Below are 12,999 nucleotides of genomic sequence, written 5' to 3'. Positions count from 1 at the left end.
GCAAGATAGGATACAGGCAACACAGATTTGGATGAGCTGAAATTTACGGAGGTTGGAAGATGGGAGGGGGGTGGCCAGGAGAGCATTGGTATGTTGAGTTTGGAAGTGACAAAGGCATGGACGAGGGTTTCAGCAGCAGATGGGCTAATGTAAGGGTGGAAGGAGGTAATGTTTTGGACGTGGAAGTAGGCGGTCATTGAGATGGAGAGGATATGGTGTCAGATGCGCAACGTGAGGTAGAATAGGATGCTGAGGTTCCAAACAATTTGGTTCATTCTGAGACAGTGGCAGTAGAGAGAGATGGAATCATTGGCAAAGGGACAGAGTTTGCGGTGGGGACCGAAGACGGTGACTTCAGTCTTCCCAATGCTTAGCTGGAGGATATTGCGGCTCATCCAATTCTGGATGTTAGACAATCAGTCTGACAACACAGACGCAGGTTGAGGGGTTGAGACAGGTGATGGAGAGGTAGGTGTCGTCGGCATACTTGCATAAGTTGAAATTTCGTCCAGCGTAATGTTGATAAAACCAAAGCCAGCCTCTTTAGCTCCTGCCAGCACCAAGTACCTTTGACCTCAACTTGCTGAACGTCCCCAGGCTTAGTTTGGAAATGCGAAACCTTGGTGTCTAGTTCATTGCAAAACTCAACTTCTTTCCTCACATCCAACTGTTATTAAGACCACTTTCTTTTTCCTCCAAAATATTGACTACCTCTGCCTTACTTGTCCCTCACCGCTACCAAAATCCTATCCACGGTGTTGGCACTTTAAGGCTTGACTCCTCTAATTGTCTTGCTGGCCACGACCCGCAACAAACTATAGCTTATCCAGAAGGCCACAGCCTATGTCCTCTCCTGCATAAAATCTTGCACATCTATCTCCCCTGTCCTTGCAAAGTTCTGTCGGTTCCCTGTGTTGTAGCAAATTGATTTTAAAATTCTCACTCTCACTTTCACTTTCAAATCCCTGTATGAATCTCACCCACCCAACTTCAGTGGAAGAAAGAAAAGCTTTGTTTAAGGCTGGCAATACAGTTTAGACTTAGGTTGTCCTTAACAAAACTAATGCAAATTAGAACTTGAAAAGAACAACTGACCTAAGACAAACCAGACTCTAGTATCTTCCAACTAGTCAGATATTAGTGCCACAAGTCTGTTTTAAGAAAAAACACTGTTGCTTATCAGTTTATAGAAGATGCCAAATCTGGAAATTTTGTCCACTGTTTCTTTTTTTTCTGCATAGGCAAAATTGTCTGTTTTTATCAAATAAAATTGCCACAGATATTGAAAGGATAAATTATACAAGTCAATTCTTCATTTGAAGGTCAGGGTTGCTACACTGTAAGTCAGAAGAGAACTACTGGGAAGTTGCCAGTTGTAATCAAGTGGCATCATAAGCTTAAATGGTTTATGAAAGTTTTCCATGAGGTAAATGAGAGCCTTTAATTCACTTTCCAGTATCTGCTAGTGTATAAAATATAAATTATTAATGAACATTCATTCAGAAAGTTCCCTGGTTTGTTCTGTTTTGAGACTTGCCATTATCAGCCGGTACTGATTATCAGTTAAGAGTGGTTCTTGATGAGCCTTGTTAAAGTGTGTTATGATCCTTTGTGACATCATTACTGAAGAATTACACACAACTCCCAGGAGGGTATTCCAGGGTTGTTTTTTCCACAGTAATGGGGTATTTATTTCCTGAGAGGCTAAACACTGTAAATCCATGAAATATACCTAAAAGCAACTTTTTATTTTCAGAATAAATTACCTGAGAAACCCAAGGCATGTAACAGGAAGTGAAGATAATGGAAAATAAACCACTTAGTGATCATAGGCCACTTTACTAGCGATTTCGGTCTTTGGGTTTTTTACTATTTTAACACAGAGGGTATTATTTATATTAAAATGTGATTTTAAGTTAAAGTTGCTTTTAATATGCTAAGATTTTGCAGGACAGCCACATGTTGGGGATGTGTATCAGAAGTTAGGCAAACTGACTGTCCAGATGTCCTTGAACAATGGAGGTTCATTTAAAAAAGATCCCAACAAACATTCATACCATAGGCATTGTCTCATACTTCTGAGCTTTGCAAGAGCTAGTATCAAGTGTCCCACACCTGGGCATGAGCAGGTAACTGGTTTAATTGGCAGCTCTACTGGTCAATTCCTAGACAAAGAAGGAATCAGGGGTCAATCTGTTAAACTTGCCACAAAAGAACAAAGACCCACCTTTTGAGGGCCAATTGGTAAGATCTGTTGAGAGGGGCAGGTAAGACTTAGGCCAGCCTATCTTTAAGGAAAGTGTCAACTGGGCCCAGACCAAGCCTTGGACTGATTTGGTAATCGGGAGGACCAAAAGAAAGTGTTGCTTAGACAGCTAACCAGGATAGTGTGGTGTATTTTTGTTATTTTCTTTATTAAGGAAGGACCGAAGTTAAATTGAAGTAAAGTAATATTTGCTATAACTGTTACCCTGCACATTCACTTACTGACTGTAAAATAAAGCAGCTCAACGATTGGGAATTCTGACCTTGTCTCACTGAAGTGCTAATTGATCCGCCTTTTAAAAGATTGGAGAATTGCATGTGAGGATCATGATATCCAGTTCATATAACAAAAGAATCTCATTATTACAACCCTTCACCTCCCACCTCCCCCCGGGTTACTCCACATATTGAGTAGTGAGAGAAACTCCTGATCATGAGGGATGCTAGCCTGCTTATGGGAGACACTAGTGACGTGCTAACCCAAGAAAATATCTAAGGCAGGCCTAAAATTTGTAATAGGCACGTGTACTCATATAGACCGCATCACAAGTGGTTTATTTTCTGTAATCTATTGTTCCCTTTTAAATTTTATTTGCACAAGTTCTTTTGTCACGTCTAATTTTCTTCTGAAGTACATTTATAAAGATTTATTTGCTTGTTTTGGCTAGACTTACTTCTGTGCACTAGCTCCCCATTGCGATGTCATGCTGTGTGTCATGGCATGACTGCTGTTTCACAGCCCATAGTGAACGTTTGATGTAAGTTCCAGCAGTGGCTTGCAGGAGGCACAAAGCATTGGTCAGAAACCACTGGTAGAACTTCCCATGCCTACAGTATAAGTTAAAACAAGCCAAAGTGACAGTCCTGACTAATGTCTGAATTAGATCTTGGTCTGTTTTAGCAGTCTGTCAGATTGTGAAGTCAGTATAATGCTCAGCAATGGCACTGTAGAAGTGCCAATGGCCAATCTGCTCTGCTGAGATAGTATTTTGGAGGAGAAAAAATATGAATGTGATTATCCCACTGAAATTATATTCAAATTACTCAGGCATATGACTTAATTGAAACCACTCATTCAGTCCTTGTGCTGCTGATTTCTGCAGAACTGATATAGGAGCATTAGCAATCTTAGAATTGTTAGTCAAATGTCCTTGGGTAAGAAATATAATAGGTTCAATTTTATTTGCACTCTTTGTCTTGATGATGGAGTAATCTAGTGTAAAAACAAATATATTTGGTGTTGTGACTTGAAGTTTCCTACTGATAAATTAATATTCATGGTCAATTTTAAATGTGTTCCTGATATGCTGGAATGACATCCGAGTGCTAGGGAAGAAATGGCCTTACACATTGCAGGAAGTTTTAAAAGGTTATTTCCTCCCCAGGTGCAGGTTCAGGAATAAAAATGAGGCACTAAGTCTATTGGGAAACACCAGTCCTTAGGGATTAGGGGTCTATAAGGTTTTTTAAAATGTGTTCATTATATCTTTTTCTCTCCATATTTCTTAATGTCTCCCAGTGTTGCCGACCTGCTCCCAGGCTTCTGCTTATGTTGGTTATGTTGCTGGGGCTTATGTGAGACCAGTCTAGGGTAACTTATCAACTTTTCCCTCTCATCCAGTGGGGCGAATGACTGCTGTTAGCTCAACATCTCCTGCGATGGCATATCTCTGAGGTCAGTAGCTCGCTATGGTGGGAATCAGGAGCATGAATCATCCTACTACCTTGTAGCACAGCACATTGGGCCTCCAGCATGCTGTGCTCCCGTGTCACCTCCTGGGGTCAAATTTTCTTTTTAAGAGACTTCCAGCAAATGGTTGTGGAACACAATGTTGCATTGTCTCTGAGGTGTAGGTATGGATACATCCTATTAAAGAAAAGAAGGAACTTGTAATTATATAGCGCCTTATACGACCTCAGGACGTCCCAAAGTGCTTTACAGCTAATGAAGTACTTTTGATGTGTAGTTAATGTTTTGATGTGTAGTTAATGTTGTAATGTAGAAATGTGGCAGTCAATTTGTGCACAGCCAGGTCTCACAAACAGCAAGGTGATAATGACCAGTTAATCTGTTTTTGTTTTTTTAAATAAAGCAACTTTGGCAGTGCCTCAGGTTTGGCATTATTACCATCCCATTTTACAGAGGCAATTTGATGGTTTTGGTAATGCCAATGGGAGTGGCAAATGGTACATGATAGTAAATACCATCATCACAATAGTAATAAAATATACCACTTGTCTGGATATTTAAAGAAAAAGAAAGTGCTGCATATTTATAGCATCTTATATCGTCTCAGAAATATCTCAAAGCACTTTTTATACAATGAATTGCTTTGACATGCAGTGACTATTGTTATGTAGGCTCAACTGGCAATCATTTTGTGCACAAGAAGATCCTATAAACAGCAGTTCGAATCTGTTTTGGTGCTATTAGTGTAGATTTGTAACCTGCAGTTGATACTTAAGTTGACAGTTGTAGCGATCAAAAAGGCCTGCCGAATTACTTTCCTTTAGCCTGGGTGATGGGAGAAGGGAGAGTGCCCCATTTCAGATTCATTGCATGATGAAAAGTAATCGCAGCTACGGAGGGAATAATTTAGAGCTGATTTCAAGAGGGTTTCCTTACCTTTCCCTTGCATTATTTTCATCACAACTGCTGTCAGATCAAAACCCTTCTTAAAGTTTGGCATTAAACTTATCACCACCATTTACCAGTGGTGATATTACTTTAGGACATGACTTCAGTTAAAATAAGCATGCATACATTATTTATGAACACTCTGCCATTTAGATTAAATTCTAATGATGTCGACCATTTCTGTTTTTGACCACATCCACATCATTTTATTTAAAGTCTCAAGATGGGATCTGAAAATCTAGATCAAAAACATCGCATTGCGTTGACAGAATTACATATTACCCCACACTTTGCTAAGAGATAATCATATTAGTTATGGAATCACTGATTACTTTACACACTGTATTATAACATAGAACTCACCATTTTCATGTTACCCCAGTTACCTCCAAAGAATTCTTTGTTATAATTAAAGAGCAGAGAAAACAACTTGATTCCAGTCTTGTGGATTCAGCTGCATACATGCTTTTCCACCCTCTCATATTACTCCCCATAGTTTGAATTTGGCTTTCGTTCCAACATAATCCCTGCCAGTAACTGGATTTAATGATGTACTTGCCTGAGTCTTGTACTACCTCACTCGCAGCTGTGTCTGATCCTTGGTCGGTTCTGTTTTGCATTCATTTTATTTTTTATTTTTCTGGCAGCAATTTAGCCAATTTTTTTCTTCCTGGAGCTGTCCTTCTGCTGTTTCTTTGGCCTCTGCCACCATTTTTTTCTTGTTAGGTGCCTTCAGAATAGTCAGTAATTTGACTTTGATATCTTTCCTTTGGATGATTTAATTTTGTCAAAATATTTACAGTCTGCACTATATGTATTATAATTTCAACTTGTCAAGATGTGTTTTCTAATATTGAAATACTATTGTCACAGGAAATTGATATGACTTTTATTTTCATCAAATATTAAAGGATAAAGTGCATTTTACTGAGAAGGCACACAATCCTAAGTATTGGAAAGGGAGTTATGTGTACACTATCACTTAGTATTTTATCTTCTGCTTTAAAACTGCTGGTTTGAGGCAGCTTATGAACAAATGTGTACATTCTCACTGATGTCTAATGAACAGTTTGTTTGTTTCCAATTTTCTCCCTAAAACAATGATTTATGTTTGGTGTGTGCAGTTCTGCTGTACATCACCCAAAGGCAGTGAGTATCACTGGGCTAATGGACAAAGGAGGCATCACGACTAAGTCCAATTCTGCCCTATGTCCACATGTATGCAGTTTCCAACAGACATCCCTGCATATTGATCCAAGGTGAGAATCCTGGAAGTTGCCTCCTCCTTAGCCCAGTGACAATCAGGCCAATTACAATGTCTGTACTGCTGGCCTGGCTGAGCTTAGTTAACTCAGGGATAACTTAGGGAGGCCTTTCTAGCCTGTATGGTTCAGTACCCCCAAATATTGTACTTTTACCTACTTTGCCATATCTGGAGCTCCTAAGCAGCAGTATTAAAGCATAAGACGCAATAACAAGGGCCAGATGAAAGGTACCAGTAGGTATGTAGCTATTTCCCTTTTAACATTTAGAATTACAGGGCAATTCAATTTCAGATTCCCTTTAAGCAAAGGTTTTTGCAACTATCTGTGTTTTTCATTCAACTTCACTTCAACAGATTTGGATATAATTAGCACTTAGTTTAAATGAAGCTCAGTGATAATGTCTGCATTTGGCTGGGCTTAACCCTGCAGTGAGGATTTCACTCCATTATTATTGTATTACTTTATTGTACAGCTACATAAAAAATAAAGTAAGATATTGTCATACCGAGTAAGAAGGAAAAGTGTTACTGTAGAGTTACAATGGGGTCGATTTTAGCACCCGCGATCGGGTGCGTTCCTTGGGGGGGGGGGGGCTTCGAAAATCAGGGATTCCCGGGGCGCATGTGGGACTCACGCAGGCAATTAAAGCCGGCGGGGTGCCACTTAAGCTATTTATTTAGGTATTTCAGGTCGTCTACAGACCTGATTAAGGAGATATTTCAGGAGGGTTGGGATTTTGCAAACAACTAGGACTGTTTCCCGTGTTGCAGCCATCAGCCTGTGGCAGCTGCAAACATCCATTTGACAGGTGGGGGGGGGGGGAAGACCCTCACTCATTGCAGGAGGCCACTCTGTCACTTTGGACAAAGTTTGGCTTCCACCACCCTCCTCCTAACAATAAAATTCACCAACTTGCACACTTATCCCGGTATCCAGACACATGTACCTACCTTGCAGACCCCTTCAGATGTACATCTTCCGGACGGGGGCCGCCGTAGCTGCAGTCATGACCTCCTCGGAAGGCGAACAGCATCATCAGCCTCGCCGGCCACGCCGTCCACCTCTGACACGTGGAGCTCCACAACACAGTGCTGTGATACATCCACCTGCACAGCAGAAGGGAGGGCAACGGCAGAGAGAGATGCGTTGCAGAGGGCACTACCCTCGCCACAGGGTCCACAGACCGAGGCTCAGCTTCCTGGACCTCTCTGAGCAGCAGTGCACACGGAGGCTCAGAGTCACTCGACATGTAGTCGTGGACATCTGCAGCCTCCTTCATGCCGAGCTGCTCCCGGCTGGCCCGAGCACCATCTTCTTACCTGTCGCTGTCAAAGTCACCACTGCCCTCAACAACTTCTCCTCCGCATCCTTCCAGGGTGCCACCGGGGACATACCGATGTCTCTCAGTCGTCTGCACAAAAGAGCCCTGCAAATACACCTACACCCACTCTGCAGTGACACAATGGGTGGCATCAAGTGTGGGTCTTCATTGTGATCCTCAGGAAAGGGCATTATTGCCCAAACCAGACAAGATTTGCAAAGACGTGGCAGTAGTGGTGCCAATATAATATGTGATGTGAGTTGCTCAGAAATTAAATATAAGTTAAAAACCATGACAAACCCTCAAACACCCTTGTGCATCCCCTTCATGCTCACGACACGTTTGCCTTACGCTTCCGACTGCACATATGTGATGCATGCCCTGTGGCTGCAGCACAGGTAGTGGCAGGTTGAGTGAGGCTGACCGTGAAAGAGATGCATGAGAGGGTGAGTATGAGATAGAGCTGTGAGATTGTATGAGGATTGGGTTGAGTGGTAGCGGGATGAGTACTGGCGAGGTGAGTAAGTGCAGGTAAGATGAGGATGAGGTTTGAGTGAGTGTGAGGGGTGATGTGACAGAGTAGTGTTGGCAGTGCAGAAGGAGGTGTGGGTTGGGGGCGGTGATGTGGCAGACGGAGTGTAGGGGAATGAGTAAGTACTCACTTTGGCTGACCTACTTAGGTCATTGCAGCGCCTCCTGCACTGTATGCAGGTGCGCGATATGTTGGTGGTGCAGGTGACCTCCTCTGCCACCTCGAGCCAGGCCTTCTTGGTGGCAGAGGCAGGCTGCTTCCTCCTGCCCGCCGGGGGGATGATCTCTGTCCTCCCCCCTCCTCCTCACCCCATCCAATGATACCTGAAGTGAAGCATCATTAAACCTGGGAGCAGCCTTCCCCCTGGGCTGCTCCATGCTGTAATGTTTCCTTTTTCTTGCAGCATCAGTCAGTGGAGGATTGCCCCTTTAAATAGAGCTCCTCCAGCTGACAGACCTTACTGCGCATGCGCAGTCTGCCCGCCACGCAGCTCAGCAGCGGGGAACCCGGAAGATCAGGTAAGTGGATCCAATTAGCCTGCGATTGCACGCGGGGCAGACTGATTTCACCGGGCGCGTTACCCACGCGCCCAATCGCCCCCCTGCCGCGAACCCGCTGCCCTGGTAATATCGGGCCCAATGAGTTTAAAAATCCATTCTTTTATCTCAGTGTCTTGGGTTAAAATCTAACCCACACTGATGGAATGAATATCTCATTTTTCTACTGGTTGCAAGGATTGTACTGAAATACATTTGGGACACTTTCAATCCAATTACTAGTCCCTACCACAAAACCTCCCACAATTCAGCACAGCTTGGCACTAAATTAGATGTCTAACTGAAAGAGGCCAAAAGGAAGGCTATTTTGGGAAATGACAAGTTGGTGCAGTAATGAGCGTTCTTCTAAGGCTAGAGTTAAGGCATGTTACATGGAATTACATGGAATGTACAGCACAGAAACAGACCACTTGGCCCAACAGATCCATGCAGTTGTTTATGCTCCACACAAGACTCCTCCCTCCCTCCCAAAGCCCATGCGGATGGGACAGTACTTGATGCTGATATTGGGGGGGAAACTGTAGGGAAGTATTCCATTTCCTGGCATTGACATCTCTCACCCTGAGGAGCACAAAAATAAAATTTAAAAATGTGCATAATACTGCAGAGGGTTGTAACTGACATTGTAGAAAAATTAATTGAGAAATAGGAAACCCCAAATAACTTAATAGCCACGACAGACCATACAGTACCTCAACAATGAGAGAGCCTTTTTTAGTTTGAGTTACGGCAGTGTCTTCAAGTAGTAGTTTTCTTGATTTATAGTCATATATCAACTGATGTATTAGCAATACCTTAACAAAAATCGTATTTTAAAAATACAACTTTAAAATATGAATACGAGGGTTAATGCTTTTGAAGAATAATGGGTTCTTCATTTTTTTTCTCTCTGCAGAATGTTGTCAGGGACCATGGGGGTTTCCTATGAGCCAGTTCTTGAGAGGCAGTGTCTGGCGTTGTGGACGGAATGCTAGAATGTCTGCATGTCTGGTACATTTTCACATCGGTCTTGCAATTTACTGTGTATGATGCATCGATTTTAGTAAATTATAAGGTTACAGAGTCCTCCTATTCAAAGCTTAAAAATCTTATGTTTATCTCACTTTCTAGCCATTGGAAAGAGTGACAACTGGCCATGGGGTAAGTGTATCCATTTATGCTCTACCTTTGACAACTAATGACTATAGTAACTTTATTGTAAATCTTAGTGTAAGAGTGTTTGATGGAATATTGATTGTCTTTTCTTGGCAGTGAGATAATATTTCAATATGAATACTAATAGGATTATAGAATGTCTTGGGCATGAGAATAATGTGCCAGCTTTGGGACAAGGTACATATGTTGTGGGCTTATTTCAATACTTCAGAAATAATAGTCTCTTTCCCAATAAAGCCGATGAATACATAGTTCCTGCCCTTATGCATCACAGCCAAGGATTGAAATTCTCTTAATGTGACTTTTGTGCAGTACTCCGCTAAAACCCCAGCATGTTTTTTCTGAAGAAAATAAATTGACTAGAAAGAAGAAAAGAAAGAAAAACGTGCATTTATATAGCATCTTTCACAAACTCAGGATGTCCCAAAGCGCCTTTACAGCAAAAGAAGTACTTTTTTTGAAGTGTCGTCACTGTTGTAAAGTGGGAAATGAGGTAGCCAATTTTTGTACAGCAAGGTCCCACAAACAGCAATGAGATAATGACCAGATAATTAGTTTTAGTGATATTGATTGAGGGATAAATATTGGCCAGGACATCGGGGTGAGCTTTTCGAAATAGTGCAGTGGGGTCTTTTATGTCCACCTGAGAGGGCAGACGTGGCCTCGGTTTAACGTTTCATCGGAAAGATGGCACCTCCAACAATACAGCACCCCTCAGTACTGCACCGAAGTGCCAGCCTGGATTTTGTGCTCAAGTCCCTGGAGAGGGACTTGAACCCACAACCTTCTGACTCCGAGGTGAGAGTGCTACCACTGAGCACAACATCATGGGGCCGGATTTTGCTCTGAACGGCGAATGAGCAACGCCTGCCGCTCGTTAGACTCGAACTTGCCCAAGACTTTTCATGGCCTTTTGCATTGCAAGTTCCTTTTATCTGGCCCTCAATCCAGCATGGCATCTGAGACCTGTGTCAATGGGGCAAGCTGCTGTTGTCCCCTTAACCAATCAGATGGAAGCGTGTAAATAAGCAGCGCAGACACACAACCAGGAAGTGTGAGTTAGAATAGTGAATTCAATGTAAAATCAGTTACAGAAAGCAAACTAAAGAGAGGGTATGAAATATTGAATTAAAAGTCAGAGATAAAAGACGGAAAGAAAAAGTAAAAAAAAAATCTTTTTTTTAATGTCCAACAACAATTAAAATTGGAAGGAATGAGACTCCACATTTGTAAAAGTAAATTTTCAGTGTCAGAGAGGTTGTTAGGCAGTCATTAAGACTTACCACGCCGTTAGGTGTACAAAATTATGAGGTGTACAAAATTATGAGGGGCACAGATAGGATGGATACTAAGGAGCTTTTTCCCTTCGTTGAGGGTTCTATAACAAGGGGGCATAGATTCAAGGTAAAAGGCGGGAGGTTTAGAGGGGATTTGAGAAAGAACTTTTTCACCCAGAGGGTGGTTGGAGTCTGGAACTCACTGCCTGAGAGGGTTGTGGAGGCAGGAACCCTCACAACATTCAAGAAGCATTTGGATGAGCACTTGAAATGTCATAGCATAGAAGGCTACGGACCAAATGCTGGAATATGGGATTAGAGTAGACAGGGCTTGATGGCCGGCGCGGACACGATGGGCCGAAGGGCCTCTATCCGTGCTGTATAACTCTATGACTCTATAAAATTTTGATTACACTGAAAAAGCTTGACGTACCTTTTTCTGGCAAGATTACTTTGTTTCCATCTGGGCAATGCAGGAACTTCGCGATGTTGCAGTCATTTCAACGATGAGTCAGCCGGCAAGATCTCCTTCCCGCGCAGCTTACGGTGGAGCAGGGCATCTGGTAGAGGAACTTCCGGATTTCCACGTTTAACTGCGCAGGAGCGGTCACCGGAAGTTCCTCTACCATGTGCACTGAAATAACGGTGAGCGCTATTAGGCTTGCCGTTATTTTTAGAGCCAAATCCGGCCCCATATCTGATGGCTGAGTCAGTATATATACTATCCGATGTAATATTGAGCCATACAGACAACGAAGTTCCCAGATTACATCCCTGGTCTAGGCTCAGTTAGCTGATGTCAGCTGAACCAGTGGTGGGGCATTATAATTGAATTAATTGCCCATGGGCTAGGGGAGGAAAAGTCAGCCAGGGCTCCTGCTCCTGATCATTATCCATAACTCCTGCTGGAAAGAGCATGGGGCACACACTTGAGCATGTCTGGTGCACAACCGGTATAGCCACCCATCACCAGATCTGCCTGGACCAGATCAAGCACCCCCGGGCCTCGCTGTCCTCTGCCAAAACTGTTCGCTACTCCAGGATCATCCTGGAGAGCAAAGATAACCCCAGCTCTTTCCACCCTTACCTCCAACAAAAAGTGCAAAGAGCTCATGAACTTCCTTGTCTCTAAGATTGAGACCATCCATTCAGCTGCACTTTGTGCATTTCCCCCCCTTCCTCTTGGTCACCAAGCCTAATCTCCCCCAAGCACCCGCCCCCCCCACCCCCCCCTGCCCTAGCCGTGAACATGTGACTTTCTCTAGTTTCTGTCCTATCTCGCCTCATGCTATCTCTGAGCTCAGCTATGCTTGAGACCCACCTCCTGCTTCCTTGAGCCCATTTCCATTAAACTGCTGATCACCCAACTTTCCTTCCTGGTCCCCATGCTAATTGACATTATAAATGGTTCCCTCTCTCGGGTAATATCCTCCTCCCTTTCAGAACAGCTGTCATGACCCCTCTACTCAAAAAAACAACCCACCTCAACCCCTTTGTCCTTGCAAACGACCACCCAATCTCCAATTTCCCCTTTTCTCTCCCAAAGCCATTGAATGTCTTGTCGTCTCTGAACTCCATGTCCATCTTTCCCACAACTCCATGGGGTAGTTTTAACGGGAGGCCGAAGCTGTATCACCCATTTTATGCTATCACCGATAGTTAAAATTACCCCAATGTTTGAATCTCTCTAATTAAGTTTCCCCCCGTCACAGAACTGAAACAGCCCTAATCAAAGTCACAAATTTGATCCTTTGTGACTGTGACCACGATAAACTATCCCTCCTTGTCCTTTTTGACCTCTTTGCAGCCCTTGACACATTCAACCACACCATCCTTCTCCAATACCCCTCTTTCGTTGCCAGATTGGTGGGACTGCCCTTGCTTGCTTCCATTCTTACCTATCCAGTCATAGCCAGAGCTCCAGTCGTTACCTTCTGGTGTTCCCCAAGGATTTATCCTTGGCCCCCTCCTCTTCCTCATTTACATGCT

At 43.1% G+C, this 12,999-nt stretch overlaps 1 protein-coding gene across 2 annotated transcripts in view; it reads left to right on the top strand.

The window, feature by feature from the left end:
• Positions 1-12,999, top strand: part of mettl25 (methyltransferase like 25) — a 75,201-nt gene that overhangs the window by 37,252 nt on the left and 24,950 nt on the right. For both annotated transcript variants that reach the window (XM_067999461.1, XM_067999460.1), the window contains 2 exons: positions 9,474-9,568; positions 9,689-9,718. In XM_067999461.1, coding sequence (XP_067855562.1) covers positions 9,474-9,568; positions 9,689-9,718 — 125 coding nt within the window. The remainder of the gene's footprint in view (positions 1-9,473; positions 9,569-9,688; positions 9,719-12,999) is intronic.

This window comes from Heptranchias perlo, chromosome 18, assembly GCF_035084215.1.
Source record: "Heptranchias perlo isolate sHepPer1 chromosome 18, sHepPer1.hap1, whole genome shotgun sequence".
In the NCBI taxonomy this organism is placed as follows: domain Eukaryota; kingdom Metazoa; phylum Chordata; class Chondrichthyes; order Hexanchiformes; family Hexanchidae; genus Heptranchias; species Heptranchias perlo.
Note: the sequence above shows the minus strand (reverse complement) of the source record. Positions and strands in the feature narration are given on the sequence as shown.